This window comes from Erithacus rubecula, assembly GCF_903797595.1.
Source record: "Erithacus rubecula genome assembly, chromosome: 15".
Lineage (NCBI taxonomy): Eukaryota > Metazoa > Chordata > Aves > Passeriformes > Muscicapidae > Erithacus > Erithacus rubecula.
The window spans coordinates 753853-779495 of record NC_136667.1 but is presented as its reverse complement, the minus strand read 5'-3'; the positions used below and the strand labels follow the sequence as shown (position 1 = coordinate 779495).

At 63.3% G+C, this 25643-nt stretch overlaps 4 protein-coding genes across 9 annotated transcripts in view; 1 reads left to right on the top strand and 3 right to left on the bottom strand.

The window, feature by feature from the left end:
* SYTL4 (synaptotagmin like 4) overlaps window positions 1-6821 on the bottom strand; it is a 540572-nt gene extending 533751 nt beyond the window's left edge. Inside the window, exons 1-16 of one of the 4 annotated variants that reach the window (XM_079319082.1) lie at window positions 6673-6821; window positions 5667-5814; window positions 5337-5552; window positions 4737-4846; window positions 4464-4578; window positions 4195-4302; window positions 3836-3950; window positions 3638-3728; window positions 3380-3483; window positions 3208-3294; window positions 2682-2860; window positions 2450-2552; window positions 1481-1642; window positions 962-1067; window positions 486-585; window positions 63-271 (exon numbers count right to left, since the gene is read on the bottom strand). In XM_079319082.1, coding sequence (XP_079175208.1) covers window positions 63-271; window positions 486-585; window positions 962-1067; window positions 1481-1642; window positions 2450-2552; window positions 2682-2860; window positions 3208-3294; window positions 3380-3483; window positions 3638-3728; window positions 3836-3950; window positions 4195-4302; window positions 4464-4578; window positions 4737-4846; window positions 5337-5552; window positions 5667-5776 — 1915 coding nt within the window. In that variant the 5' untranslated portion in view covers window positions 5777-5814; window positions 6673-6821. Of the gene's footprint in view, window positions 1-62; window positions 272-485; window positions 586-961; window positions 1068-1480; window positions 1643-2449; window positions 2553-2681; window positions 2861-3207; window positions 3295-3379; window positions 3484-3637; window positions 3729-3835; window positions 3951-4194; window positions 4303-4463; window positions 4579-4736; window positions 4847-5336; window positions 5553-5666; window positions 5930-5970; window positions 6090-6672 lie in introns of those variants that run through there. The other 3 variants (XM_079319081.1, XM_079319083.1, XM_079319080.1) reach the window with 3 other exon arrangements.
* Window positions 6822-7475: 654 nt separating this feature from the next.
* TRMT12 (tRNA methyltransferase 12 homolog) lies at window positions 7476-11117 on the bottom strand. Of its 2 annotated transcripts, none has more exons than XM_079319360.1 (7): window positions 10854-11117; window positions 10628-10775; window positions 10371-10543; window positions 9960-10110; window positions 9749-9858; window positions 9012-9169; window positions 7476-8390 (listed from the first exon to the last, which is right to left on the bottom strand). In XM_079319360.1, exons 1-7 carry the CDS (start codon window positions 10897-10899, stop codon window positions 7944-7946), a joined length of 1233 nt encoding a protein of 410 aa, XP_079175486.1. In that variant the 5' UTR covers window positions 10900-11117; the 3' UTR covers window positions 7476-7943. The 2 variants fall into 2 exon arrangements, with proteins under 2 accessions (XP_079175486.1, XP_079175485.1); XM_079319359.1 differs by having other exon boundaries at window positions 10371-10557; window positions 10854-11114.
* Window positions 11118-11165: 48 nt separating this feature from the next.
* CSTF2 (cleavage stimulation factor subunit 2) lies at window positions 11166-19143 on the top strand. The gene is given in 17 exon segments (XM_079319358.1): window positions 11166-11286; window positions 11424-11502; window positions 13157-13326; window positions 13763-13860; window positions 13862-13900; window positions 14006-14125; window positions 14221-14376; window positions 14492-14615; window positions 14925-14987; window positions 16055-16114; window positions 16718-16859; window positions 17226-17292; window positions 17294-17378; window positions 17671-17873; window positions 18420-18545; window positions 18686-18811; window positions 18936-19143. Coding segments are annotated over 16 exon segments (1713 nt in total). The 5' UTR covers window positions 11166-11228; the 3' UTR covers window positions 18809-18811; window positions 18936-19143.
* A 525-nt stretch (window positions 19144-19668) lies between these two features.
* Window positions 19669-24594, bottom strand: NOX1 (NADPH oxidase 1). Of its 2 annotated transcripts, none has more exons than XM_079319317.1 (13): window positions 24283-24594; window positions 23226-23321; window positions 22748-22858; window positions 22581-22665; window positions 22364-22506; window positions 22107-22288; window positions 21714-21852; window positions 21514-21606; window positions 21142-21368; window positions 20900-21062; window positions 20670-20816; window positions 20345-20469; window positions 19669-20211 (listed from the first exon to the last, which is right to left on the bottom strand). In XM_079319317.1, exons 1-13 carry the CDS (start codon window positions 24325-24327, stop codon window positions 20085-20087), a joined length of 1683 nt encoding a protein of 560 aa, XP_079175443.1. In that variant the 5' UTR covers window positions 24328-24594; the 3' UTR covers window positions 19669-20084. The 2 variants fall into 2 exon arrangements, with proteins under 2 accessions (XP_079175443.1, XP_079175444.1); XM_079319318.1 differs by lacking the exon at window positions 24283-24594 and adding an exon at window positions 23462-24162.
* Between the last annotated feature and the right edge of the window lie 1049 nt (window positions 24595-25643).

The window sequence follows — 25643 nt, the reverse complement described above, 5'->3', positions numbered from 1 at the left end:
AGCGGCAGAGCTCAGCAGCCTGGTGGCTGCCGCGGCCCCGCGCTGGCCCCGGCGCTCCTCACCATTGCCCACCCCCAGCCGGACTCCTCCCAGGAAGTCATTGCTGGCCAGCGGCTCGCGGTCCCAGACCGTCAGCTCCAGGCACAGGTGCTGCAGCTCCTCGGGGCTGATGCCATTGTACACAAAGGTGTGGTTGTAATGAGGGTTCAGGGTCTTCTTCACCACTGGAGTCTTCCTCTTGGAGGCTTTGTTTTTGTGTGGCAGGAGGTAGCTGGGAGAAGCAGCCCATGGGTTAGCAGCACATGGGCAACTGGCTCCTGCCAGGACCTGGCCTGGAGCCCCCCTCCCCTCCTGCCTTTCCTGGCATGGCCCAGGAAGCAGGACCATGACACCCCCAAGGGGCCCTGCTCCAGGTCCCCCAGTTTGGGAATACAGCCAGGGAGGACAGTGCCATCCTGGGCCCCTGCCCCAGGACCCTCACTCACCCCTTAACAAAACTGTCTGAGGTCCCCCCAGACTTGGCTGCAGTGAGGTTCTTGGCTTCTTTGATCCAGACCTGGAGTTCACCACCTTCCCCTGTTTTGCCTAGAAAAAAGTCAACACAGCAGAAATTAATCAAATTTAACTTCTACCACTGAAAACATCTGTAAACATCCTGCATCCCAGAGGCAGGTGCAGAGCTTGGACTGGCATCTCCTCTTGCCTCCCCCTGTATTGGCCCTGCCTGCTGAGCCCAAGGCAGACAAAATTGCTGCATGGACAAGCTTGGTCCAGCCCCAGGGAAGCAGTGAGATGGTTCAGCAGCCTGAGGACAGCCAGGTCTGACCTGACCCAGAGCAGTTTTGCAGGTGCTGCAGACCAGCAGGCTGCAGTGACAGCTCCCAAGAACCCCATCCAGAGCCAGCATGGCCATGAGCAGGCCTGCAGGGCTACACACTGCTCCTGGAGCTTCAGCACTCACCTTTCCTGCCATTCCCAGCCCCAGGATGCTTGGCAGATGGGATGTACTTCATGGAGACAACCAGCTCCCCCTTGTACTGGTGGAGACCAGCAGCATCTGCCCCCATCTGCAAAGAGGTGACAATTACCAAGCACTGCAGAGAATCCATGGCACACACAGTGACTGCCTGGCATGCAGCACCTCCCCAGGCTGAGACACAGCACTTGGCTTCTCCCAGATGAGACTGAGCACAAGTGCCTGCAGACTCCCCCCCAGCACAACCAGTGTAACCCAGCTCCTTTGGGATCTTATTTTGGCCCAATCACCTGCCCAGGAGCAGGGAAGCTAAGCTCAAGGCAGATCTGTCCTTGTTTCCCACAACAGCACTGCTGTCTGCATCTGGGGTTTCCACAGCTTCAAATGCTTGATTTGGCACAAGCCTTTTGGCAGTGCTCAGCTGAGCTCCCCACACCCTCTGCCACTGGGGGCTGTGCCCCCAACAGGATCAGGCACGGGAGGTCGTGGGTGGCAGGGGCACACCTTGCCATGCAGGGGCAGGAACTCCTCCAGGTGGCTCTCCAAGTTCCAGGCAGCCAGAGGAAGCTCCACCTCCCCCAGGAAGGTGTTGCGGCCGAAGCGGTCGTGGTGCCACACCGAGAACTGCAGCGTCCTCGAGAGCAGCAGGGACTTGCTGATCTCATACTGGGAGAGAGGAAACCACTGGTGAGCAGGCAGCACAGGGGCAGGCTTGGCAAATTCCATCAGCTGCAGCTCATGAGCATGAGAGGAAACAGGTTTGGGGAGCAATGGGTGCGCACAGGAGCCTGCTCCTCTTTCTTTCCACTCCTGCCAAAACCTCAGAGTCCCAGGGCAGTGGTGCAGGAGCCTGTGCTCTCCCAGCAGATGGCCCTTGGAGCCAGCACCCATGGCATCCAGCAATCCCACCACAAGCAGAGCTCTGCCAGCCCACCAAGACCTCAGCAAACCTGGCTGTGGGAACCTAAAAACCAAACCACAGCTCTCACTTCTTCCTGTGCAAGAGTGCCTGGCCTCAGAGGTGCACTGCCAGACTCGGGGACAGTCAGCCAGCAGGGATGGTGAAGGGCAGTGCCAAATTGTTCTGCCCTGAGGCTCAGAACTGTCTTATCTCTGCCCCAGAGTGGAGGGTGTGCTGCCCTCCCTCCTGCCACTGTGCCTCCAGGGGCTGGAAGCCTTCACCTTGGAAGGAAATACCCAGGGTAAGCAGGATGCCTCTGCTCTGGGGAATGCCCAGGAAGCAGGGACATGTCCTGTGACAGGTCACATCTGCAGCTGTGCCTCCACCCCGCCGTGGCCCTGGGACTTGGCAGCACAGGCAGAGCAGAGCTGGGAGTGCAGGCACTTTGCAGCTTTCAGGGTGGACACAGGTCCTCTGCAGAGACCCTACTGCGGGGTTAGGAGCTCAGCCCTCCCCTTGCTTGTTCCAGCAGCATCCCCTGAGTACCTGCAGCCCAGCCCACTGGCACTGACCTTCAGCAGCTCGTTGTACAGGGGGTTGATGGTGTTACGTTTGATGGTCGTCTTGCGCTTGCCCTGCCGGGATTTGTCGGGCAGCAGGTAGGTCTTCACGTACCTGCAGGGAGAACGGGCAGCAAGATCCCCCCACAATCAACCCTTCTGCCTCCCCAGGACCCTCCCGTCCCTGCTGGGCACCCACAGCCCAGCTGGGCACCAGCAGTGCCAGTCTCCCCCTGGTTCTCACGGGTTGGAGCGCTTCCTGCCCTCATCCCCATAGGCCAGCTGGCGACACTCCTTCACATGGATGAACAAGGTCTGTGTCCTCTGTTCATAGCTCAGGGAGAAGGAGATGCCCCCGGTGACAGCCACGCTGCCAAAGTCACCAGCCTCGCTGTAAATGCTGACCATGCTTCCCAGCGTGCTCTGGAAGGCAAGGCAGGGCTGAGCTGGCACAGCAGCACCTGACAGTCCCCCTTCATCATCCTCAGCAAGGTTATTATTCCCCGTGCCTCTTCTGCACAGCTCCCCTCACCCTCCCATGGCAGGGGAAGGCCACCCACACACAGCAGAAGAGAAGAGGGCTGAGTCTCTGCATTTTGATTCCCCTCAAGGTGAAGAAGCCCCCACACACAAGCCTCTTAGCCCTTCCCTCCAGGAGCTGCCTGCCCTGCCTCCCTCCCAGCCACCCCGCTGGCAGTGCCTCTCTCCATCACTTCTCCCTGCAGCAGAGCAGAGCAGAGCAGAGCAGAGCAGAGCAGAGCAGAGCTCACCGAGGAGGCGCCGCTGCGCATGCTGCCCCGCGCCACCCGCTGCCGGTGGATCTCCACCAGGTTATCGATGTCCTCCTCCTCCTCCTCCTGCAGGGACACACAGTGGGGAGTGCCCGGGCACTGCCAGCTCCTCCAGCTGCCAGCCACCTCCGTGGCACTCTGAGGGTCTCACCAGCTCCGTGTTGAGGCCGGGGACTGACTTGCTCCTGTCCCCCAAAGAGCCACCTTCCCCCACAAGGTCCTCGGGGCGCAGGTCGATCACGGACTTGGTGTAGTCTGCACGAGAGGTGGTGAGCAGGACTGGCAGAGCCCTGCTGCCCCTCACACAAGGGGCTGCCCCAGCCTCTCCCACCTGCACTGAGAGCCCCTCACAGCCCAGGGAGGAGGAGCAGCCCACCCCTGGCTGTGTCAGCACCCAAACATCTCTCACCCGCAGGCCTCACCACCCGCCGCGGGTTCTTCTTGAATATAGTTTCCTGCTCGTCCACCAAGGTGCTGCTGCGGGTCCCCACGCTGGCATCCTGGGGAGGATGAGTCCCTTCAGAGCAGGGCAGGGCTAGGAGCCCTGTGGGGTGCCCAGCCCCATGCCCCAGGACAGGGCTGAGCCTGCTGCAGCAGCATCACACACCTGGCTGTCAGAGAAGGTGGTTTTGGAGCGGAGAGGGAGAGTCAGGCTGGAGGAAGCAGGTCCTGCTGGCACAACAACCTGTTTTCCAGGGACGGCTCTCTCCAGGGAGTTCCTCCTGTGGTGGACACAGAAAGGTCTGTCCCAGGCCACGAGTACAGCTGGCAGAACAAGTGCTGGCCAGGAAGTGCCACTCGAGCTGCCTGTAGCAGCCTAGGAGCAGAGGAGCCCAGGGACAGGCTTCAGCCCAGCCAGAGGAGCCAGCTTCCCTTCACTAGACTAAGAAAAACACACTTCAGATGAAGGTCCCATCCTCTGCCAGCCAGTCTGGCCAAGGACAACCCACCCCGGACCCCTCTCACCTGCCCCCCCCAACAGGAGGACTCGGTCTGTAGCTGTCCAGGCTCATGTTTTCCATGGACTCTGTGTCGCTTTTGCCATCCTGAGGGTCTGAGGCATCTGGAAACAAACTGCAGACAAGCAAAACCACAGGTATGTCCTGTTTGGCAAGGAGGTTGGTCTGAGAGAGCTTCTGCACCGCTGATGATCCACATGGGGCAGCAGATTCCTCTCAAACCTGCAGCAGATGAGAGCTGGTGCCTGGAGCCCAGGGGACAGCAGGGATTCTTACCTGGACCCCTCCCGGGGCGCAGGGGGGCTCGGCTGCCAGGCTGCAGAGCAGCTTTTAGGCTCACTGAGCTGGGCTTTCTGGAGGAGGGTTTGTCCCACAGTCTCTCTTTTGTTGGCTGGAAGGAGAGAGGCATCAGGAGGAGCACAGCTCCAAGCTGTCTGCCTGGAGCAGGAGCTGCTCCCATGCAGCTGCACGCTGGGCAGAGGGGCACAGGGCAGAGCTGGAGCACCCATGGCTGGGCTGTGGGAGTGGGCACTGCTGTGGCAGCCCTACCTGTGGGCCTGTGCCGCAGGGACAGCCGCACCATGTCGCTGCCCAGGTGGTTGGCAAAGCGGTTCACCCTCTGGTCATAGAACCAGTCACCCGTGGTCTTCTTCAGCTCCCTGCAGGGCACGGGGTGGTGGGGGCAGTCAGGGGCAGTGGGGGCTGTGCCCCAACCCACCCTCGGTGCTGCCACAACCCAAGAACACAGGCACGATGGGCAAAATCAGCAGGTGACTGGGCAGAGACAATTCACTGGGCTGACAGGCTCAGCTACATCCTCAGCAAATACGGGAGCAAGCCAAGGTTTGTAGGACAGGGGAGCCCAAAAGGGAGGAAACCTGGGATGCTTGAAACACAGGCTGTGCATGGTGCACAGGGAAAAGTCAGGGGAGTGAAGGAGCAGAGGGACATGAAGGACACACAGGAGTGGGGTATGACCCATTTCTCCATCACCCAAACATGGGAGCGAGAGCAGAGCAAGCTGCCCTGCACTGGAGAGGACCAGCCAGGCTAGGAAATACTTTGGGGCATCAAGTTGAGGCAACTGAGAAGAGGAAGGGGACAGGAGGCACGTACTGAATGTGCCTGCCACTCGTCCTGGCTACTCACGCCTCCTTGGTGCAGACTTTGCAGCGCCAGGAGCCGCTGGGGCTGTAGGAGCGGCAGTCGCGGCACACCAAGTGGTTGCAGCCCCGGCAGGTGTTGGCCCTGGGGCTGACGCGGCCCAGGCTCTGCTGGCAGCGGGCGCAGGTCCGCTCGCTGTAGCGCTGGCTGCCCCGCTTGGCTCCCCTGCGCCGGATCTCCAGCAGCTCGTTCTTCAGGCGCCTGTCAGAGCAGACACCAGGAGCTGTCACAGGCGCCCCGGGACACCCGTCACCCACTTCCAGAGCAAAGCGGGGAACCAGCTCCAGCCCAGCTCCGGCCGCGTCTGATCCGCACCTGATCCTTCTCTCCTCTGCCTTGCGGAGCTCCTCGTCGCGCTGCAGGACCTGCAGGATCAAATCTCTCTCCGCGTCCGACAGGAAGGACAGATCCACAGCCTCCGACATCGCTCCGCCCGGGACGGCTGGCCCTCCTCACCGGATGCCTGCTGCGGACATGGCAGCAGCTGAGCCCGGTCCCGCCCCGCGAGCTGCCCGTGCCCGTCCCGGGAATCACCGGGGATCACCGGGGACACCGGCCCGCCCGCCTCTGCACCGCCCTGCCCCGGGCTGGGCTCGGGCCGCCTGCCAGCCCCGCTGACCTCAGCCGGCTCCGTGGGACCGCGCTGACGCCCAGCACCCGCGGCAGCCCCGGCAGGAAGGAGCCGCCCCGGGCTGCCCCTCCCACGGGCGCACCGGGCTCCGAGCCGCCGGGAGCGGGCGGCACCGGGAGCCCCGGCACGCACGGGATCCGGCGGCACCGGGAGCCCCGGCACGGACGGGATCCAGCGGCACCGGGAGCCCCGGAACGGACGGGATCCAGCGGCACCGGGAGCCCCGGAACGGACGGGATCCGCGGCACAGACGGGATCCAGCGGCACCGGGAGCCGCGGCACAGACGGGATCCGCCTCGCAGCCACAGCACCGGAACCCGGCGGCCGCTCCAGCCTCGACAGAGCCGGAGCGCTGGTTCGGGGGCTGCAGCCGCTCCCCGCTCCCCGCCCCGGTTCGGCGGAACCGGCGGGACGGACCTGCCCGTCCCCGCAGCCGCGCTCCGGTGTCCCCTGGGGAGGAGGCGGCGGCGGGACGGACCCCAGGCTCCTCTCTGTCGGGAAACGGGGACCGCGGCCGGTGGCACAGCGCTCTCGGCACGGCCACCGGGGCTGGGAACTGCCCCTGCCCGGGACACCGCGGCTCGACCCCCGGATCACAGAGGGACCCCTGGCTCCCCCTGACTCCTCACCAGCCGAGGGATTCCCGTCCTCCCCGTCCGCGGAGGAGCCCTCGGTACCCCCGCCCGGTACCTGCAGCGGCTCCGGCGGCGCCTCCCGGCCGCGGGAGGGGGAGCGGGCAGGGAGGGCGGTGCTGGTGCCTTAAAGGAGCCGTGCCGGCCGCACCTGCGGCACCGACGGGGCGGCCCGTGCGGGAGGCGGTGCCCGCTCCCTCCAGCCCCTTCCCCGCCCCATCGCCCCCGCTAGAGCGGCTCCAGCCCCACGGCCCTGGCAGGGCGGGCAGCTCCTCCCTAAGAGCACAGAGAACTGCGGGGGGACCCCAGGCAGGAGCCCCAGGGCCCGCGGTGTCCTCCCGCCGCAAGGCTCCAGCCGCTGCCCTTGTCCTTCTCGGCACAGATCCGGTTCCCGCAGGGCGCCTCGCCCCTGCCCCCAGCCCAGGCTGCGGGGAGCCCTGAGCACACGAGGCGCGGGGCTCCAGCCGTGGGGAGGTGGTTTCTCGGCACGCAGGACAGCGGGGGAGGGACCCTGGTGCAGCCCCAAGGCAAACGAGAGGACGCGGCTCTGCCCACACTTTCGGCCGCACCCCAGGGACGGGAGAGCCAGAGGCTCCCAGCACTGTGGGAAGCGATGGGACATTGACAGAGTGGAAAAAAACACGGAGACATCAAAGGGCCGTGGGAGCTTCCTCATGGGGCAGGAGTTCACTCCATCAGGAGTACACAATAAATATGTAGAGGGCTTTGGGCTTGCAGGCAGACAATGCCACAGAGGCTTTGGTCCCTGAGCCCCTCCACGCGCCACCCAGACCCCAAAGTCCTCGACCAGACCCTCCACGCTTGAACCAGTTCACATTTTAACTGGATACCAACAAGAGGTGGTGAGAAACATCTTTATTTCTGAAAAAAATATAGAAAATAAACATGATGAACAGACTTGTTTCCAGTACATTAAAAAAACATGCTGGTAAATACAAGCACAAAGCTTGTCCCTGACATGCTGAAATGAACCCAGCAGGAATCCAAGGCTTCTCAGCACTGTGGCTCTCTCCTGTGTGAAAACAGGGCTCAGGGTGCTACCACATGCCCAAGACCTGGGCAGTGACTGGCAGAGCCAGGGCAGAACATTGACACCGAGCCCCAGCTTCCTCCATCCTTGTCTGGATCCTGAAGGGATCTGCCAGAGAAGCACAACCCTGGGTGCCCTGGGCACAGGGAGGCACTGCTGGGAACCAGGAGACACAAGGCACATCCAGGCTGGCAGCAGGACACTGCTGGTAGCATCCCCCTGCCCTGGTGCTTGAGACCACGTTTCCCTGGAGCTGGAGCCCCAGCAGTGCCCGAGCCCTACTGAAGGGGCAGCCCTGGCCGGCACTGCAGGTCCAGCACGAGGTGGTGCACGTGTGGCGCGTAGGATTTCACGGGCTCGATGTGCAGGATGCTGGTGTGCCACGGGCGCCCGTGCAGCTCTGCCAGCAGCCCCCGGATCCGTGCGGCCGTGCCTTCAGCCCACTGCTGCCACTCGGGCCTGAGCCTGGCCCCCAGCGCCCCCCCACCGTCCTCTGCTGGGGGCTGTGCCTCTCCCCCGGGGCTGGCTGCCCCCGCAGAGCCCTGCTGGGCCAGCAGCACCGCGCCCTGCGGCGGGGCCCGCCCGGGGGGACTCTCCACGTTGTGGTGGATGTGCAGAACCCCTCCCGTGTCCTTCCTCAGCACGCGGCAGGCCACCGGCCAGCCCTGCTCCGAGCTGGGAATCAGCCCCAGGCTCACCCTGTGCGCCACATCCTGCAGCTGCAGCTGGGAGGAGAGAGGAGTGAGGGCATGGCAGCATGGAGAGAGGAGTGAGGGCATGGCAGCACGGAGGAGAGAGGAGTGAGGGGATGGCAGCACGGAGGAGAGAGGAGTGAGGGGATGGCAGCATGGAGAGAGGAGTGAGGGGATGGCAGCACGGAGGAGAGAGGAGTGAGGGGATGGCAGCATGGAGAGAGGAGTGAGGGGATGGCAGCACGGAGGAGAGAGGAGTGAGGGGATGGCAGCATGGAGAGAGGAGTGAGGGGATGGCAGCACGGAGAGAGGAGTGAGGGGATGGCAGCACGGAGAGAGGAGTGAGGGGATGGCAGGTGGGAGGAGAGAGGAGTGAGGGGATGGCAGCACGGAGGAGAGAGGTGAGGGGATGGCAGGTGGGAGGAGAGAGGAGTGAGGGGATGGCAGCATGGAGAGAGGAGTGAGGGGATGGCAGCACGGAGAGAGGAGTGAGGGGATGGCAGGTGGGAGGAGAGAGGAGTGAGGGGATGGCAGCACGGAGGAGAGAGGTGAGGGGATGGCAGCACGGAGAGAGGAGTGAGGGGATGGCAGGTGGGAGGAGAGAGGAGTGAGGGGATGGCAGCACGAGGGCCCGCGGGCAGGGGCGGGGCTCACCTGCCGGCTGTCCCCGGCGTGGATGTGGCAGCGATCCCGCACCCCGTTCAGCAGCAGCGTCCTGTGCAGGGCCTCCAGGGCGTGGCTGTTCCACTCACAGGCGTGCACAAAAGCAGCTCCCGCGTGCACCAGGAATGGCAGCGTGAAGTAACCGATGCCTGCAGCAGGAGGGGGCGGTGGCTGAGGGCAGGGACCTCCCGAGTCCCACACTGAGGCAGGCCAGGATGCACGCTGCCACCAAGTCTGCTTTGCTCTGGGTTGGAAAAAGGCCAAACACTGCAAAAATGGAAATCTATCCTTCCCTCTTCTGCAAAAGTAAAATCTGCTTTGAAAAATGTTTAGAGGAGCTTATTTTACCTTCAGGTTGAGACCTGCCTGGCTCTGCAGAAGTGTCCAGATTACCGTCTAGTTTGATTAATCCAGAGCAGTTTTGTGGGTGCAATGTCCTTTCAGCGTGGCACAAACTGAAACCACTAACTTCCTCAAGCACAAACAGTGGCAAATCTTTCCCCTGGATCCAAGGGATTCCCCAAACAGTACTAGGCTGAGTACAGGACATCTTTAATGTCCAAAGGCTGCAGGGACACAGGCAGGACAGCAGTGCCAGGATAGCTGAAGGGCTCACAACAAGACAGGAGCTCTAGGCCTGAGTATTTTTCATTCTAAGCCAGAAATGACATTTCACATCTACCTGGATGCCATCAGCACCTGCCCCACCCCTCCTCCATCCACGCTACCTGCATAGAGATCCACCACGACCTCCCCGGAGCAGGGCAGGGAGGCCACCCGCAGCTTCTCCGTGATGTTGCCCGGGGAGAACATGCACTTGGTGACGTCGAAGGTGTACCTGCAAGAGCCCGCCCAGACGGTGAGGGCAGCCCCTTCCCCGGGCAGCCCCTTCCCCGGGCAGCCCCTTCCCCTCGCCGCCCACCCGCAGCCCCTGCCCACCTGATGCCGTTGTCCACATGCTCCACCCAGCCGTGCTGGCCCAGCAGCAGGGTCACGCTGGGGCTGCGCATCCCATCGGGCAGCACCCGCCCGCGCCGGGCCACCCGCCGCGCCCCCAGCGCCGAGGCCACCGTCTGCCAGAGCGCCGAGCCTGCAACAGCACCCGGGAGACCGGGGCATGGGGGCAGCACCGGGGCAGGACCGGGGAAAGGGGGCAGCACCGGGGCATGTGGGCAGCACCGGGAGATGTGGGCAGCACCGGGGAAAGGGGGCAGGACTGGGGAATGTGGGCAGCACCGGGGCAGGACCGGGGAAAGGGGGCAGGACTGGGGAATGTGGGCAGCACCGGGGCAGTACCGGGGCAGCACCGGGGCAGCACCGGGGCAGCACCGGGTCACTGCGGTCCCTTACCCAGGCGCTCCCAGGCCGCAGCCCTGAAGCTGTCGTGGCTCAGCAGCAGCAGGTCCCCGTGGCGCTGCCAGGCGCGGGGCACATCCCGCTCCAGCTCCTCCGACCAGCCGCTCCCCAGCAGCGCCCGCAGCTCGTCCCGCAGCCGCCGGGCGGGCGGGCGCCGGCGGGCGGCCCTGCAGGGCACAGGCTGCGGCAGCGCGGCCGTGGCACCGCGCCCGCCGCCCCTCGCAGCGCCCGGGGGGCGCAGCTCTGCCCACCTGGATCCGCAGCAGCTCGCAGGGCAGCGCCGCGGGCAGGCGGAGCCGGCACAGCTTCTCCTCCAGCACGGGCAGCGCCAGGCGGGCCCCCGGCAGCCGCTGCAGCTGGAAGCGCCGGTCCGAGAGCTGCTGCTGCTCCAGCCACTCCCTGCACGGCACGGGCTGCTCAGGCCCTCGCCCGCCCCGCACGGGGCTCCCGCTGCCCCTCCTTCCCACCGCCCCTCACCTGAGCCGCTGGGCGAACCTCTGTTCTGTGGCCAGCGCGGGGACATGGACGGGGACAGGCGTGGGGACCTCCGTGCTTTCCATCCTGCCGAGCTCCCGGCGGCGTCACAGCCCCGGTGCCCTTCAGAGCATCCCCGAGGCCGCGGGGCTGCCCGGGGCCCGGCTCGCGGTGCCGCGGGACCCCCGAGACCGCAGCAGCCCGCTCGGGGGTCCCGGCCAGCCCCGGCACCCCCGCCCCGCTCCCGCCGGTGCCGCGTTTCCCGCCGGAGCGCTTTCTGGAAGCGCCGCTGCCGTGCCTGCCGCGAGCGCGGGCGGAAGCGGAAGCGGAAGCGGGGGGACGGTGGGCGCGCGGAGCGGAAGCGGCGCGGGCGGCGCGATGGCGGGGCTGTCGGTGCGGGACCCCGCCGTGGATCGCTCCCTGCGCTCCGTGTTCGGTGAGGCCGCGGGGCGGGACCGCCACCTGCGGAGGGACAGGGGCATGCAGGGCAGGCGGGGGCCGGCGCGCGTCCCTCCCCTCGCCGCCGGGGCCGGTACCCGCCGCGCTGATCGGCGGTTCCGTCTGTCTCCGCAGTGGGGAACATCCCGTATGAGGCCACGGAGGAGCAGCTGAAGGACATTTTCTCGGAGGTTGGGCCCGTGGTCAGCTTTAGGTGAGAGCGGCCGGGCAGCTCTTGGAGCGCGGGTCGGAAATCGTCGGTGTAGGGAAAGAGCCCGAGACCATCCAGCCCCACCGTCCCCTCCGCACAGCCCCGTGGCGCCCAGTGCCCCGTGCTCACACCTGGCCGCCTGCTGAGACCGTCACTGCCACTGCCCGGGCTGTCTGTGCTGCTGCTCGACAGCCGCTTTGGCGAGGAAACTGCCCGATATCCCAGCTAAACCTCCCCCACACCCCCGGGGATATTTCCTCACTCAGAGGACAGTACCTGCGGGGGCTGTGGGGCTGTGCCAGCTCTGTCCCCAGCACTCCTGTGTCGGCTCTGCCCCCATCACTCCTGTGCCTCTGTCCCCATCACTCCTGTGCCAGCTCTGTCCCCAGCACTCCTGTGCCAGCTCTGTCCCCAGCACTCCTGTACCAGCTCTGTCCCCAGCACTCCTGTGCCAGCTCTGCCCCAATCACTCCTGTACCAGCTCTGCCCCCATCACTCCTGTGCCAGCTCTGTCCCCATCACTCCTGTGCCAGCTCTGTCCCCATCACTCCTGTGCCAGCTCTGCCCCCATCACTCCTGTGTCGGCTCTGTCCCCATCACTCCTGTGCCAGCTCTGTCCCCATCACTCCTGTGCCAGCTCTGTCCCCATCACTCCTGTGCCAGCTCTGTCCCCATCACTCCTGTACCAGCTCTGTCCCCATCACTCCTGTACCAGCTCTGTCCCCATCACTCCTGTGCCAGCTCTGTCCCCATCACTCCTGTGCCAGCTCTGTCCCCATCACTCCTGTACCAGCTCTGTCCCCATCACTCCTGTGCCAGCTCTGTCCCCATCACTCCTGTGCCAGCTCTGTCCCCATCACTCCTGTACCAGCTCTGTCCCCATCACTCCTGTGCCAGCTCTGTCCCCATCACTCCTGTGTCAGCTCTGCCCCCATCACTCCTGTGCCAGCTCTGTCCCCATCACTCCTGTGTCAGCTCTGTCCCCATCACTCCTGTGTCAGCTCTGTCCCCATCACTCCTGTACCAGCTCTGTCCCCAGCACTCCTGTGCCTCTGTCCCAGTGTCCCCTGCCGCTGTGGGTCTGTGGGGCTGTGGGGCTGTACCAGCTCTGTCCCCATCACTCCTGTGCCAGCTCTGCCCCCATCACTCCTGTGTCAGCTCTGCCCCCATCACTCCTGTGCCAGCTCTGCCCCCATCACTCCTGTGCCAGCTCTGTCCCCATCACTCCTGTGCCTCTGTCCCCATCACTCCTGTGCCTCTGTCCCCATCACTCCTGTGCCAGCTCTGCCCCCATCACTCCTGTGTCAGCTCTGCCCCCATCACTCCTGTGCCAGCTCTGCCCCCATCACTCCTGTGCCAGCTCTGTCCCCATCACTCCTGTGCCTCTGTCCCCATCACTCCTGTGCCTCTGTCCCCATCACTCCTGTGTCAGCTCTGTCCCCATCACTCCTGTGCCAGCTCTGTCCCCATCACTCCTGTGCCTCTGTCCCCATCACTCCTGTGCCTCTGTCCCCATCACTCCTGTGCCTCTGTCCCCATCACTCCTGTACCAGCTCTGCCCCCATCACTCCTGTGCCTCTACCCCAGCAATCCCCCTGCCGCTGTGGGTCTGTGGGGTGCCCGCCTGCCCCCAGCAGTGCCCTCTGCTCCCTGCCAGGCTGGTGTACGACAGGGAGACGGGCAAGCCCAAGGGCTATGGCTTCTGCGAGTACCAGGACCAGGAGACGGCGCTGAGCGCCATGCGCAACCTGAACGGGCGCGAGTTCAGCGGCAGGGCCCTGCGCGTGGACAACGCCGCCAGCGAGAAGAACAAGGAGGAGCTCAAGAGTGAGTCGGCCCGGGGGCCTGGCACAGGGAGTGTCTCGTGGGCCAGCCTGGCAGGGCTGGCCTGCTCCCAGGGCTGGGGAGGAATGCGTGGGCTCGGCTCTGTGGTTCTGCTCCCAGATGATGACAGAATCACACAGTTACTTAGGTTGGGAAAGGATTCTAAAGATCGTGGTCCAACCTTTGACAGAACACCACTGTATCACTAAACTAGAGCACTAAATGCCACGTCCAGTCTTGGCTTAAACACTTCCAGGAGCAGTGACTCCACAGCCTTCCTGAGCAGCCTGTTCCGATGCCTAATCACCCCTTCTGTGCAGAAATTCCTCCTGCCATCTCCCTGTTTTCACTGCCTCCTTTTCCCCTGTTGGACTGGCATTCCCCTCCTGATGAGCCCCTTACATGCACTGGTCGTGCAAAGTCACCAACTGTATTGCAGGCTTGGGCACAGGTGCCCCCATCATAGAGTCACCCTATGGGGACCCTGTCAACCCAGAGGATGCCCCCGAGTCCATCAGCCGGGCCGTGGCCAGCCTGCCCCCCCGAGCAGATGTTTGAGCTGATGAAGCAGATGAAGGTGAGTGCAGGGAGGCCGTGCTCCCTGTAGAGCACAGCTCCTGCCTGCACCCTCCCAGCCCCTGTCACACCTTGGCAGAGCTCTCACCAGCTCCTGTCTCCTCAGCTGTGTGTGCAGAACAGCCCCCAGGAAGCCAGGAACATGCTGCTCCAGAACCCACAGCTGGCTTATGCCCTGCTGCAGGCCCAGGTGGTCATGAGGATCGTGGACCCGGAGATCGCGCTGGTTTGTGCCTTGCTGCTCCTCTGGGCTGGGGAGGGTTGTGGTGGTGGCTTTTGTGGCAGTGGAAAAGAACTCCTTTCTCCTTCTTCCTCCCCTAGAAAATCCTGCATCGCCAGACCAGTGTTCCTCCTCTGATCCCAGGCAACCAGCAGCCAGTGCCAGGGCCAGGGCCTGGGCCAGGACCGGGGCCTGGGCCAGGGCCCAACGCGCAGCTGAACCCGCAGAACACCCCGTCCTCCCAGCCACAGCCCATAGTAAGAGCCTGCACCTCACACGAGCTGTGCAGGGCCGTGGGCAGTGCCAGCTGCAGCTCTCCCAGCTGGGGCACGTGCCCAGGTGTCCCTGAGATCCCGTGTCTCTCCCGGGCAGGGCGGGATGCACGTCAACGGCGCTCCTCCTCTGATGCAGCCACCCATGCAGGGGGGAGTGCCAGCCCCAGGACAGATGGCAGCCCCTGTGCAGGGCCCAGGCCCAGGCCCCATGGCTCCAGGAGGTGAGTTTGGGCTGAACTGTCCCACCTGTGAGCACACAGGTCCTGCAGACACTCCCCTCTGCCTTCCCCCTAAAAGCACAGGGCTCAGCCCTGTGAGAGCACACATAATCCTGCACTGCACATTGTGGGTGTGCTCCTGCCAGAGGTGGGCTGCAAAGTTAGATTATCTCTGGGGGGAACCAACACCAAGGGAATAAACCTCCAGATGTTCCCCTAGGAGCTGGGAGCAAGAAGGTATTTGGGGCCAAAGGAGAGGGCTAGTCATCAGGGGTGGCTGAGGAGGACTCTGATCTCTGCCTGTCCCCTCAGGTGGGATGCAGCCACAGGTTGGGATGCCGGGTGCAGGGCCAGTCCCCTTGGAGCGTGGACAAGGTAAAGCAGTCGTGTGTAGTGCTGTGTGTGGTGTGAGCCTGGCTCCAGTGAGCAGTGCTGAGCCCCAGCTGCTGCAGCCTGGCTGTGCCTGGCCCGGGTTTGTGCACTGAGGCACAAGGCTGTGGTAGCAGTTCCTGGCTCCCAGGGCTCAGCCCCAGTTGGCTCCCAGCTCCTTCTGTGCCCAGTTGTGCAGTGGTGCCCTGGAAGGCGGGCGAGCAGCCTGTCCCCGCCCAGCGGGATGTGCCTGTGTTTTCCACCTCTGCGAGCGCGTCTGTCCCTGTGCTTGTGCGGGCAGGCAGGGCTTGCTCTTGTCTGCTCCTTGTGCTCCTTTGGTGCCTGGGCGCGGGGAGCAGCTGCCGTGGCCTCCCGCGCCGTGCCCAGCAGAGGGAGCTGGCTCTCCTCCGCCCTGGCTCCAGGCTTGGCAGGGACTTTCCGCAGGGCGGCTCGGCTTGGCTTTCCCTCTCAGGCACGGTCTGCACGGCCCCGCCCTGGGGCCCGATTCCTTGTGCTTCACGTGTTGCCACACGTAGGTTAGTTTGACCCAGGTGTTCCTATTCTCCCAGGAACAGCACACGCAGGCACTTGTCACCTCTGTTGCCTTGACTTCTATCCTAGGCCTTGTTTTTGCAACGTAGCAACCCTAGTCTGAGATCCTTTGTCCTTAGGGACAGCTGACTCTCATTTTCTTTGGGGTGGGCACTGTCTTCTTGAAAGCTACCTGATAGTTCTTGGCACCCAAAGGTTTTGGAGAACAGAAGCTGGGTGTGTGTTATGGGGCCAGCATGGCCCCATGGAATGCTGCATCTCTTGGTAGGATGTCTTCTCTCCCTGCCTCTTTCCCTGAGAGAGGGAAGGACTGTGCCACGCTGGCTGTCCTGCCCGTGGTGACAGAGGTGGTGTCAATAGAAGAGGTTGATAAAGCCAGACTTGCAACATTTTCTCTGTAGGTTTTTTCTGGGGCCTTGAGGGGGGCGATCCTGCAGGCAGCCCTGTCCCCAAAGCCAGTGCATGTGTGCATACACTATTTACGTGTCTGCTCTTTCCCTCTCTTCCTGCTGCTTGCCCAGGGAACCTGCAGCTCTCGCCCGTGGGACCTGCCAGGCCTGCGTCTATCGAACGCGTTCAAGGTATCCTGGCTCCCTCTTCCCGTGGAGCTCCTTGTGGAGGGTGCAGAGAGCAGCTCTCACCCCACTGTCTCAGGGCCAGGGACTGGCATGTGGCTCCTTGTAGCCTGACAGCAGTAAGAGGAGATGAAGGAGACAGGATTTCCTCTAGGGCTATAGGAGAGAACAGGCTAGAACCGTGCATGGAGCCTGCAGTGGAAAGGAAGAGCCTGTTTGGAAAGGGCTTCTGCCTGAAATCCAGCCCCCTTTGACACCGTGCTTCCAGGAGCCTTCCAGGTCTTGCTTTGCTCCCGGCCCCACATCAGCAGGGTGTTGATGCCCACGCTTGTAGGGATTGCCATGGTGGCACACCATACTTGGTTTGGCCCCTGGTGCTGTAAGGAACCTGAGATAAAAGCAGAGAAGGAAAAGACAGGAATAGAGCTGTCAGCCAGGGAAGGGGCTGTGGTGTGCTCCAGCCTCGTGCGTGGGGCTGTGTCCCCAGCAGGCAGCACAGCTCAGGGGAGCAGCGTGGCTGCCCCGCAGCTGGCTGAGAGCGCCGGGCACAGGCTTGGCACGGCACTGCTCATGCAGATCCTCACCAGCTCTTGTGTGTCTCCCTGGCAGTGCCCATGCCAGACCCGAGGGCCCCTATGCAGCGTGGACCTCTACCTGCTAGTGGCCCGCCGCCCCGAGGCCTTTTGGGAGATGCCCCGAATGACCCTCGCGGAGGGACCCTGCTCTCAGTCACTGGAGAAGTGGAGCCCAGGTGAGGGGAGAGGGAAGGAGAGGAGCCCTTGGCACTGTCCCCTGCCCAAGGGTAGCCTCTCGCTGAGGACAGGGATGGCACCAGCCTTCCGGGAGTCGCTGCTGCCTGGTCGGAGGCCTGTGTGCTGCCAGCCACGGGGGCCGGCCCGTTTCCCCGGGGAAGGGACATCCCCGGGGCGATGGCAGCTGCCCTGTGGCGTGGGGCCACCAGCACCCATCCCTGTGCCAGCCTCACCCTCCTCCCCTGTGGCCGGCTTCGGGGGGCAATCCCAGCGCTCTGCCCAGCCCGTGCCAAGCCAGTGTCTGATTCACACTCTCTCGCTTTTTCTCCTCCTCCTGCTTTGCTCTCCTCGTCTCTCTGCGTCAGAGGTTACCTTGGGCCGCCCCACCAGGGAGCCCCTATGCACCATATGCCTGGTCATGACAGCCGTGGCCCCCCCCCATGAGATGAGGGGGGGACCCATGGGAGAACCCCGACCACTGATGGGAGAGCCGCGGGGGCCCTTGATGGATGCTCGAGGTGAGAGAGGGGGCATGAAATACTGGGTGGTTTGGATTGTGCAGGCAGGAAGGCAGAGTGGAGCCGGCTGCCCCCACCCGAGGCGTAGGAAGGGGGTTTGGGCACTGAAATGACTGACTGCAGGCGAGCAGGGACAGTCCCAGGGTGCAAGGGACTTTCTGCAGGCATGTCCCCTCTGCCCTCAGCCCTGCCCCTCTGGTGCTTGCTGGCCCCAGGCAGGAGGCAGCAGCTCACTGGCACACTCCCTGCAGCGCCGCTTCCTTCAGGAGCTCACCTTGTGTTTCCTCTGCAGTGGGCCGGGACCCCCGAGGGCTGGAGGCGCGCGGGCTGGAGCCGCGGGTGCTGGAGGCCAGGGCCATGGAGGCCAGGGGGCTGGAGCCCCGGGGGCTGGAGCCTCGAGGGCCCGGTCCCACCCCGCGGGGCCCGATGCCTGCTGGCATGCAGGGCCCTGGGCCGCTCGCCATGGGAGCCAGTGGCCCGCAGGGGCCCCGCCAGGTACACGCGGCTCTGCTCCCTGCTGGGGCTGGGCTGGGCTGGGCTGGGCTGGGCTGGGCTGGGCTCGCTGGGCTGGGCTGGGCTGGGCTGGGCCGGGCTGGGCTGGGCTGGGCTGGGCTGGGCCGGGCTGGGCTGGGCTGGGCTGGGCTGGGCTGGGCTGGGCTGGGCTGGGCTGGGCTGGGCTGGGCTCGCTGGGCTGGGCTGGGCTGGGCTGGGCTCGCTGGGCTGGGTGGGGGCTGTCCTGCTGAGCAGCAGCTCTGGGAAGCACCAGGCTTTGGTCACTGACTCTCAGGGGTTGGGGCATTGTCCCATTTCCCCAGGCACTGCCCATCAGATGGGTTCAGGCCTCTCTCCACCTCTTCCTGAGGCACAGCAAGGAGCACAGGACTTGGGAGAGGAGAGCACATAAAATGCACTCTCTGTTCATGCTCAGGTGTCTTCGAGCAGTCTGTGAGGGCATCCGTCTGATCATCTGTTTTACCTTGATGATTTGTATGGCTGAATCCATAATCCTGTTAGTCCTTAACCCCTCTTTTACTCCCCCAGGTTCCTAACATGGCTGGGGCAGGCATGCAGGGAGGAGGCATTCCTGGGGCAGGAGTCCAAGGAGCTGGTCAGCCTGGAGGCTTCAGCCCTGGACAGAGCCAGGTCACACCCCAGGATCACGAGAAGGTGAGAGAACAGAAGGGAAGGGGTGAGACACAGGAGCAGCACTTCCTGTGTGCCTTTCTGTGGCGGGGTCAGCCCCTCCCTGGCTCTGGTATGCTGTGGCTTCTCTGGCAGGCACATCCCTCACCCCTCTTTCCCCACAGGCAGCACTGATCATGCAGGTCCTGCAGCTGACAGCAGACCAGATCGCCATGCTGCCCCCAGAGCAGCGGCAGAGCATCCTCATTCTGAAGGAGCAAATCCAGAAATCCACAGGAGCACCCTGACAGGTGATGTCCTTAACCTGCTCTCACCCTGTGCCTGTTCCCCTCCAGTAAACAGAGCTGCCTAGGATGGCACTCTGCCCTGCTTCCCTCTGTGCTGGGCTCACCCTCCTGCCCTTCTTCCTCGTAGGCACAAGGTGGAGATGCCCTGTGCCTGGATAGAGGTGGTGCTCCATGGCAGCTGCTTCCCATTGCCACCCGAGCTGATGGTGCATTTTGGGAGAGGTTGTGTCACCCTCAAGGGGTTTTCCCTCCAGTTCATCCTTTTTTTTTTTTTTTTTTTTTCCTGTGTATATTTTATGATGTTTGAAATAAAGTGGGAGGAGAGTTTGAATAAATCCATGTCCCTGGCTGCCTTGCTTGGTCTCTGGTGGAGGCCAGAATGGGTATGTTGGCTTCTGGGGGCAGCGTGGCTTGGCTCCAGTCTTGTCCAAGCCACTTGCCATCCTCCCTCCTCCCCACACCAGGGCAAGACCTAGTCATGGAATTTCTTGTGCTGTGCTGCTTGCAGGGGTGTAGGGGAAGGGCAGGACAGGGAGCTTGGCTTTCTGTGCCTGCTGGCAGGGCAGGAAGGGCTCTGGATCCAATTGCAGTATCACTTACCACAGCAGCCTGCTCAGGGAGCGGGGTTTCCCTCTTTGCATACCCTGGAGCAGAGCCTGGTGTGAGCTGCAGTGGGAGCTGAGCTGTGTGCTGGGTGCAGGCTGCCTCTGGGGCTGCCAGGGTGGCAGTGAGCCCCTGCAGAGGGGTGTCTGCTCCTGCACCCCAAAGGGTTTGCTGTCAACCAGCTCTTCTGTTGCAGCCCTACAGGGGGACAGAGCATGGGCTTCTTTCTACCTGCACAGCTGAGTCACCACGGAGGCTGTTACAAAGAAAAGGAAGTTTAATTTATTCTTATACAAAAGACTGTTTAAACCCTGAAAAAAAAAAACTTTGGCCCCTGACACCTGTGTGGATGCCCATGTCCCATCCCCACCCCAGGTGGTTCTGCCCAACCTGCTGGGCTCCCACTGTTTCCTGCTGCTCCAGCAGCATCACAGAATGTGTCTCTGGTTTCCCAGTGAGGGGGCTGGGTGGAGCCCACTTGCTCCATGAGGACCCCTTGCACACCAGGACAGGCAGGCAGCAGTCTTTGAACCTGGAATCCTCGTGGAGAGCTTGCTGTGTCTGGCCTGGCTTCAGTGCATGCACGGGTGCTTATCCCTGGCCCTGCTTTGGAACAGCCTTGAGGCAGCACAGTCAGGGTCCCTGCCTGCTGGGGTGCCAGCCTCGCTGCCACTTAAAAGTTTTCCTTGTTGAAGTAGAATTTGACCTTCCTGGGGTCCAGGCTGGAGTGCTGGTGGCAGGATTTCTTCAGGCTCTTTGCCAGGGCCTCTGGCCCACAGAGGAACACACCGACCACTGACCTGCAAGCAGCATGGGGATGTCAGTGGCAGGCAGGGGATAGCACACCTCTCCCAAAGGCAGCCCAGTGTTCAGTGCCAGGGTAGGGGACGTGCCTCCAGCTCCAACACCCCCAATTCCCTGCTCAGCTCTCACCTGGGGTGGGCTGCAGCCACTGCTGCAAACTCCATGTTCCACATGGGCCGCCCGAAGATGGTTTTGTGCCTGAGCCCCGTCACCGTGTCCGTAGCGGTGTCAAAGTGCAGTGCCACATTGTTGGCCTGGGCAGGCAGGGATGATGAGAACCCCAGGCACCCCCCATGAGCCCCCCTCCCGTCCCTCACCATGGAGGAGCACCCACTGTTGATCCCACCCAACACTGGGCCTGGCCTTGTGCCTGAAAGCCACTGTCACGCTGGCCCTGCCCAGCTTGGCCCCCCGTGTCCCCCTGTTGCAGCCATGGCTGCCATTAGTGACTCACAATGCTGGTGTCCCAGCCAGTGAGGAAGAGACGGTAGGTGAGGAAATCTGCCTTGCCCGACTCAGCCATCTTGTGCTCCAGAGAGGCAAGCAGGTCGTTGAACCAGGCAAAGGCTCCTGTGTCCCGGCACAGCCAGTAGAAGTAGATCTGGGGTGCAGGGAGAGAGGGATTGCTCAAGGTGGAGCAGAGCCAGAGGGACAAACCCTCTGGTCCCATGGGACACTCTGCACCTTCTTGGTCTTGAGGGTCTGGTCAGCCTGCTGGAACTTGTACCAGATGGATTTGAGGATGGAGGCGAAGGGGGTGACGCCGATGCCCGCTCCGACCAGCATGGCCACCTCGTACTGGAACACGTCTTCACTGGCCGTGCCAAAGGGACCATCCACCTCAATCCTGGCCAGAGCAGGGCCTGGGTGAGAGCTGCAGCCTCCCCAAATCCCTGGCATGACCCGCTGGGCTCTGCCCAGCCTACCTGGGTGTTTCTGATTGGAAGGTGTCGATGAGACGCTCTGTCCAGTCGCCAGCTGCCCGGATGTGGATGGAGAAGAAATCCTCCTCAGGTGCAGAGGTGAGGGTGAAGGGGTGCCACTCCAGCGGGGAGATGGCAGGGCAGTTGACAAAGATGTACTGCCCCACCTCCATGCAGAAGCCCTTCTTCTGCATCTGCAGCTCCAGCACACGGGCAGGGTGCATCACCACCTGGGGCATGGGCAGGGCTCAGCCCCTGGGAAGGGGCTGTGGCTGTGGCCCCTGCTGACCTCCCCAGGGCCACCACGGCGAGGAGATGTGGCACCAGTGACTCCAAGGGTAGAACTGGCATAGGAACAGCCCCTGCAGCACCCACCTTTTTGACAACCACCTTCTGCCGGGCACGCCAGACCCGCAGGATCCGCTCAAACACATAGAGGATGATGGGGGCAAGCACCCACTTCCAGGACTGTGAAGATGGAGGAGAGCAAAGGATTGCAAAAGGCCAGGGCTGTAGCATCCCAAGGGCAAGGAAAGAGCTTCTCCCCCACCACTGCCATCCCAGCACTGCCCTACCTCGGCAGGGATGCTCCCAAACTCGGGGTCTTTGCAGCAGCTGTGGGTGCAGTTCTGGTCGCGCTGCGTGAGGTACTCGGCGCAGTGATAGGGGTGCACCTCTGCCATGCTCTGCTCCGTCTGCCCACGCACCAGCCCGCTGCAGGGAGGTGAGGGGTGAGCCATGGGGCAGCTTCTGCTCCCAGCCAGGGCTGAGCCCCCCTGCGTGAGGCCAGCTGGCAGCTCACAGCCCCCCGGACCCTCCCCACGGCCCCAGCAGAGCTCTGTGTGCCCTGCCCCTCGCTGTCCTGCCCTGGGAACAGCAGTTCACAGCCCCCCGGACCCTCCCCAGCTGCCCCAGCAGGGGGGCCCTGCCCCTCGCCGTCCTGCCCCGGGGAGCGGGCGGAGCCTTACGCGATGCCGTGGATGACCAGGCCAGCGAAGTAGACGAGGAAGAGGTGGTGTGTGTACCAGAAGAGCTCAAAGTAGTTCCTGCGGATGAACTCGGTGGAGGACGTGACCATGAGGATGAGTGCCAGTGTGATGATCACCCCCGTCAGCCCCGGGATGGTGGTGAAAGCCACGTACTCGACGGTCTGCAGGGGCAGCAGGGCGGGTTAGGGGAGCAGGGGACGGGTCCTGCTGGGTCTGGGTGCCCGGGCCACGCTCACCGTCTGGTTGGAGTGGATGGGGTTCAGCCACTTGCTGCCCTGCAGGTGCATCTTGGAGAGCACGGCGGCCAGGCTGCCGTCCGCGGCTTGCTGGCTCTGGTTGTAGCGCTCCAGGTTGAAGAGGTGGGCGATGGTGTGGACAGCTGCACAGGGGACAGGCAGTCACCCACCGGGCAGCTCCCAGGGCCCACTGCCCCCCGCCCCAGCCCAGGGGTACCTGTGAGCAGGGCCAGGGCGTAGGCCACCAGCTTGTGGAAGGTGAGGTTGTGGTCCAGCTGCTTGCGCAGCGTGCGCCTGCAGCACTGCGGGGAGAGGCGGCGGTGTCGGGAGGGGACAGCGCTGGGGACAGCACAGACAGCGGCTGTGCCACCGCGGGACACTCACCGAGCAGCTGCCACGCAGGAAGGAGAGCAGGTTGCGGCACACAGGCAGCAGGATCAGCATGCTGTTGAAGTTGAGGCACTTGGCTGATGCTCGAGCCCACGCCAGGGCGGACTGGGGAGAAGAGAGGGGTGAGCAGCCTCAGGATGGGGCAGTCAGTGCTGAGCTGGGGCTGAGTGATGCTGGACTGGGAACTGGGATGGAGAGATGCTGGGCTGGCATGGGGACTGGGAGGGGAGATGCAGAGGGAGACCACTGGGAGGGGGAGATGCTAGGCTGGGCTGGGATGCTGCTGGGCTGAGACCAGACAGGGATCCGGACAGGGACCAGCAGGGTGCAATGCCAGGCCATGGAGTGGGACAGAATGATGGTGGGCTGGATGTGAAAGGGGAGTGGGATGTTGCAGCCCCCACCCCACTGCAGCAGGGCCCCCAGGGACTCCTCTGCCTGGGCAGGCAGGGTGCTGTGGGGAGCACCTTACCCCAAGGATGGCCCTGGTGTAGAAATACCGCTCGTCCCGGTCAAAGAACAGAAAGTAGTAGGTGAAGAGGAAGATGTTGATGCCCAGCCAGGCTGCCTGTGGGGGAAAGCCACAGCCTCATGAGGGACCCTGTCCAGGGAGCCTCTCACAGGGCAGCAGCCAGGGCCAGGTGCAGCCAGAGCGTGTCAGGACAGCGTTCCCTGTCCTGCTTCCTTATGAGCTGCCCAGTCACGCACAGGGCTGGGACACAGGGCCAAAGGTGGGGAGAGGTGTGGAAATCTGGCTGAATTGCTGTCTTGTCACACTCTGCCCTGTGCATCACCCATGCAGGAGGAAGGAGGAAGGGCAGGAGCAGGTAATGTCCGAGTAACGGGAAGGAAAGCAGGCACAGAGGGTGGTCAGGGCTGTGTGGGAAAGGTTCTGGAAGGAAGTTCCACAGGGAGCTGATTCACCTGGCCCCACTGTGCTGCTGTCCCCTGACTAACCCCACTGCTCCCCACAGTGCCGCCTCTCACAGCCACTGAATTTTTGTACAGGTCCCAAAAAAAAAAAAAAAAACCACCCTGCAGTGTATTTGGGTTTTGGCTGTTTACTTTTTCTTTTTTAAGTAACTTAGAGAATTAAAATAGCCCAACTGCCTGTAAACGCCCATGTTCCCATGCATTCACAGCTCCTCACACAGTGCTGAGCAGCTGATGGTGCTGGCCAGGCAAGCTCTGTTATATCAGAGATGCTGCAGCACGGCAGCGCCAGATGGTCCCTGTGGTGCCAGCTCCTCACCCCGCCACAGCTCTCACAGGATCCTCCTCCTCTCACAAGCAGAGAAGAGGCACGTGGGAGGCTCCCAGCCAAAGTGGCTGGGCAAAGCAGCAGCATTTCTAAGTTTTCCAGAACCCCCTTTCCTGTGAGCTATGTTTTCCCCAAAACTTCAGTTCTCCACGCCTCCCCTGGCCGCCGGGGCGCGCGGCTTGGCGGGGCAGAGGGGATGCTCGCCTCTCCGCAGAGCCCATCCCAGGGCAGCCCCCGAGCCCCCCTGACCCCCCAGCCCCCGACTCACGAGCACGGCGGCTGAGAACCAGTGGTTGACCAGCCAGTTGCCCATGGTGCGATGTCCCCGCGATGTCCCCGCGCTGTCCCCGCGCCGCCGCCCGCCCGGCGTTTTATGGAGGCAGCGGGAGGCGCGACAGCAACGGCATCACGGGGACTTTCCCCTGAGAAGACTTCAAGGAAATGCTGGTGGTTTCAAAGGCCACCTTCCAGGAAGGCAGGGCTGCCCCAACCGGCCAATACCGAAAGGAGCCCCGGGGATGGCCGGGGATGGACCCCGCTGAGAGATCCCCACGGCTGGGGGGCACAGGGTGTCTGGCTGCTCCTCCTGGGGTCTTGCAGCCTCTGAGACAAAAACGGGCTTGTTTTGTAAGGTAGGAATTTCCTGGGAAGAAGTTGAGGATCCATCCTGTGCCTGGCCCAGCAGCTCTGTTTTCCCTGGCCTCCCTCACCAACCTCCACCCACTGTCCATTTTGCAGAGGATAATGAAGGAAGAGAAGCATCCTGGGGTCACAGCACTATGCCAGTGACAGGATCCAGCCCAGGAATCCATTGCAGGATGATTTAGGACTGAGCACCTGCTGTGCTGCACCTCCATGGGACCCCAGGGCTGATGAGCATCCCCAGTCCAGCACCCAAACTGAGCTGACCCCAAAAATGGGTGCTGGGCTGGGGGGTGTCCCTGGTTTGGGGCCAGGCTCCCTGGGTCCCATCTGTACCCACTGCTGTGCCAGCCTTCCCCTGCTGCCTGCCCTCCACTCAGGGCCCTGAGCTGCGGGGTGTCCAGTGCTCCAGCTGGGAACAGCAGCCTGTTCTGGGCCCCTGGGGCTGGAGGAACAGGTCGGGCAGGGTTGCTCCCTGCTGGCATGCTGCTCCCTCCTGGCCCACAGCCATGGCCCTGCTGACACAGCACAGCACGGGCCAGCCCCATCCCGCCTGCCCCTGAACCTCAGCAGCTCCACGGAGGGGCTCCCCCATCCCCACCAGAGGCTGCCACGGACAGCAGGTGTGTGCACCTGTCCCCACCCTCCCCATGAGTCACTGCCAGCACCCACACGTGCAGCCACAGCAAAGTTTCTTTACTGCTTCAAACAGTCCCGGTGGCACCCACGGCCCGAGGTCACCAAGTGCACCATAGCAGCAAGGGGAGGTGTTGGGGCACCCCGGGGGCTGTGCACCAGGTGGCAGCCAGCTTGCAAGGGCAACTGGCCTGGGCACCCTGTAAGTTGTAGGACTGTAAAACCGTAAAATAGCTTGGGTTGGAAGGGACCTCTAAAGGCCATCAGTTCAACTCCAGAGATGGGCAGGGACATCTTCACCTTGGCCAGGTTGCTCAGAGCCCATCCAGCCTGGCCTTGAATGTTTTCAGG

Excerpts from the sequence above, each read along its gene's own strand:
- TRMT12 (XM_079319359.1), bottom strand. The coding sequence starts at position 10,936 with ATGGAAAGCACGGAGGTCCCCACGCCTGTCCCCGTCCATGTCCCCGCG. Across the intron at positions 10,558-10,627 it reads GCGAGCTGCTGCGGATCCAG|CCTGTGCCCTGCAGGGCCGC; the intron begins GTGGGCAGAGCT and ends GCGCTGCCGCAG. Across the intron at positions 10,111-10,370 it reads TGCGGCCTGGGAGCGCCTGG|GCTCGGCGCTCTGGCAGACG; the intron begins GTAAGGGACCGC and ends GTGCTGTTGCAG.
- NOX1 (XM_079319317.1), bottom strand. The coding sequence starts at position 24,327 with ATGGGCAACTGGCTGGTCAACCACTGGTTCTCAGCCGCCGTGCTC. Across the intron at positions 20,817-20,899 it reads AGACCCTCAAGACCAAGAAG|ATCTACTTCTACTGGCTGTG; the intron begins GTGCAGAGTGTC and ends CCTGCACCCCAG. Across the intron at positions 20,212-20,344 it reads GTGGCTGCAGCCCACCCCAG|GTCAGTGGTCGGTGTGTTCC; the intron begins GTGAGAGCTGAG and ends TGCTGCTTGCAG.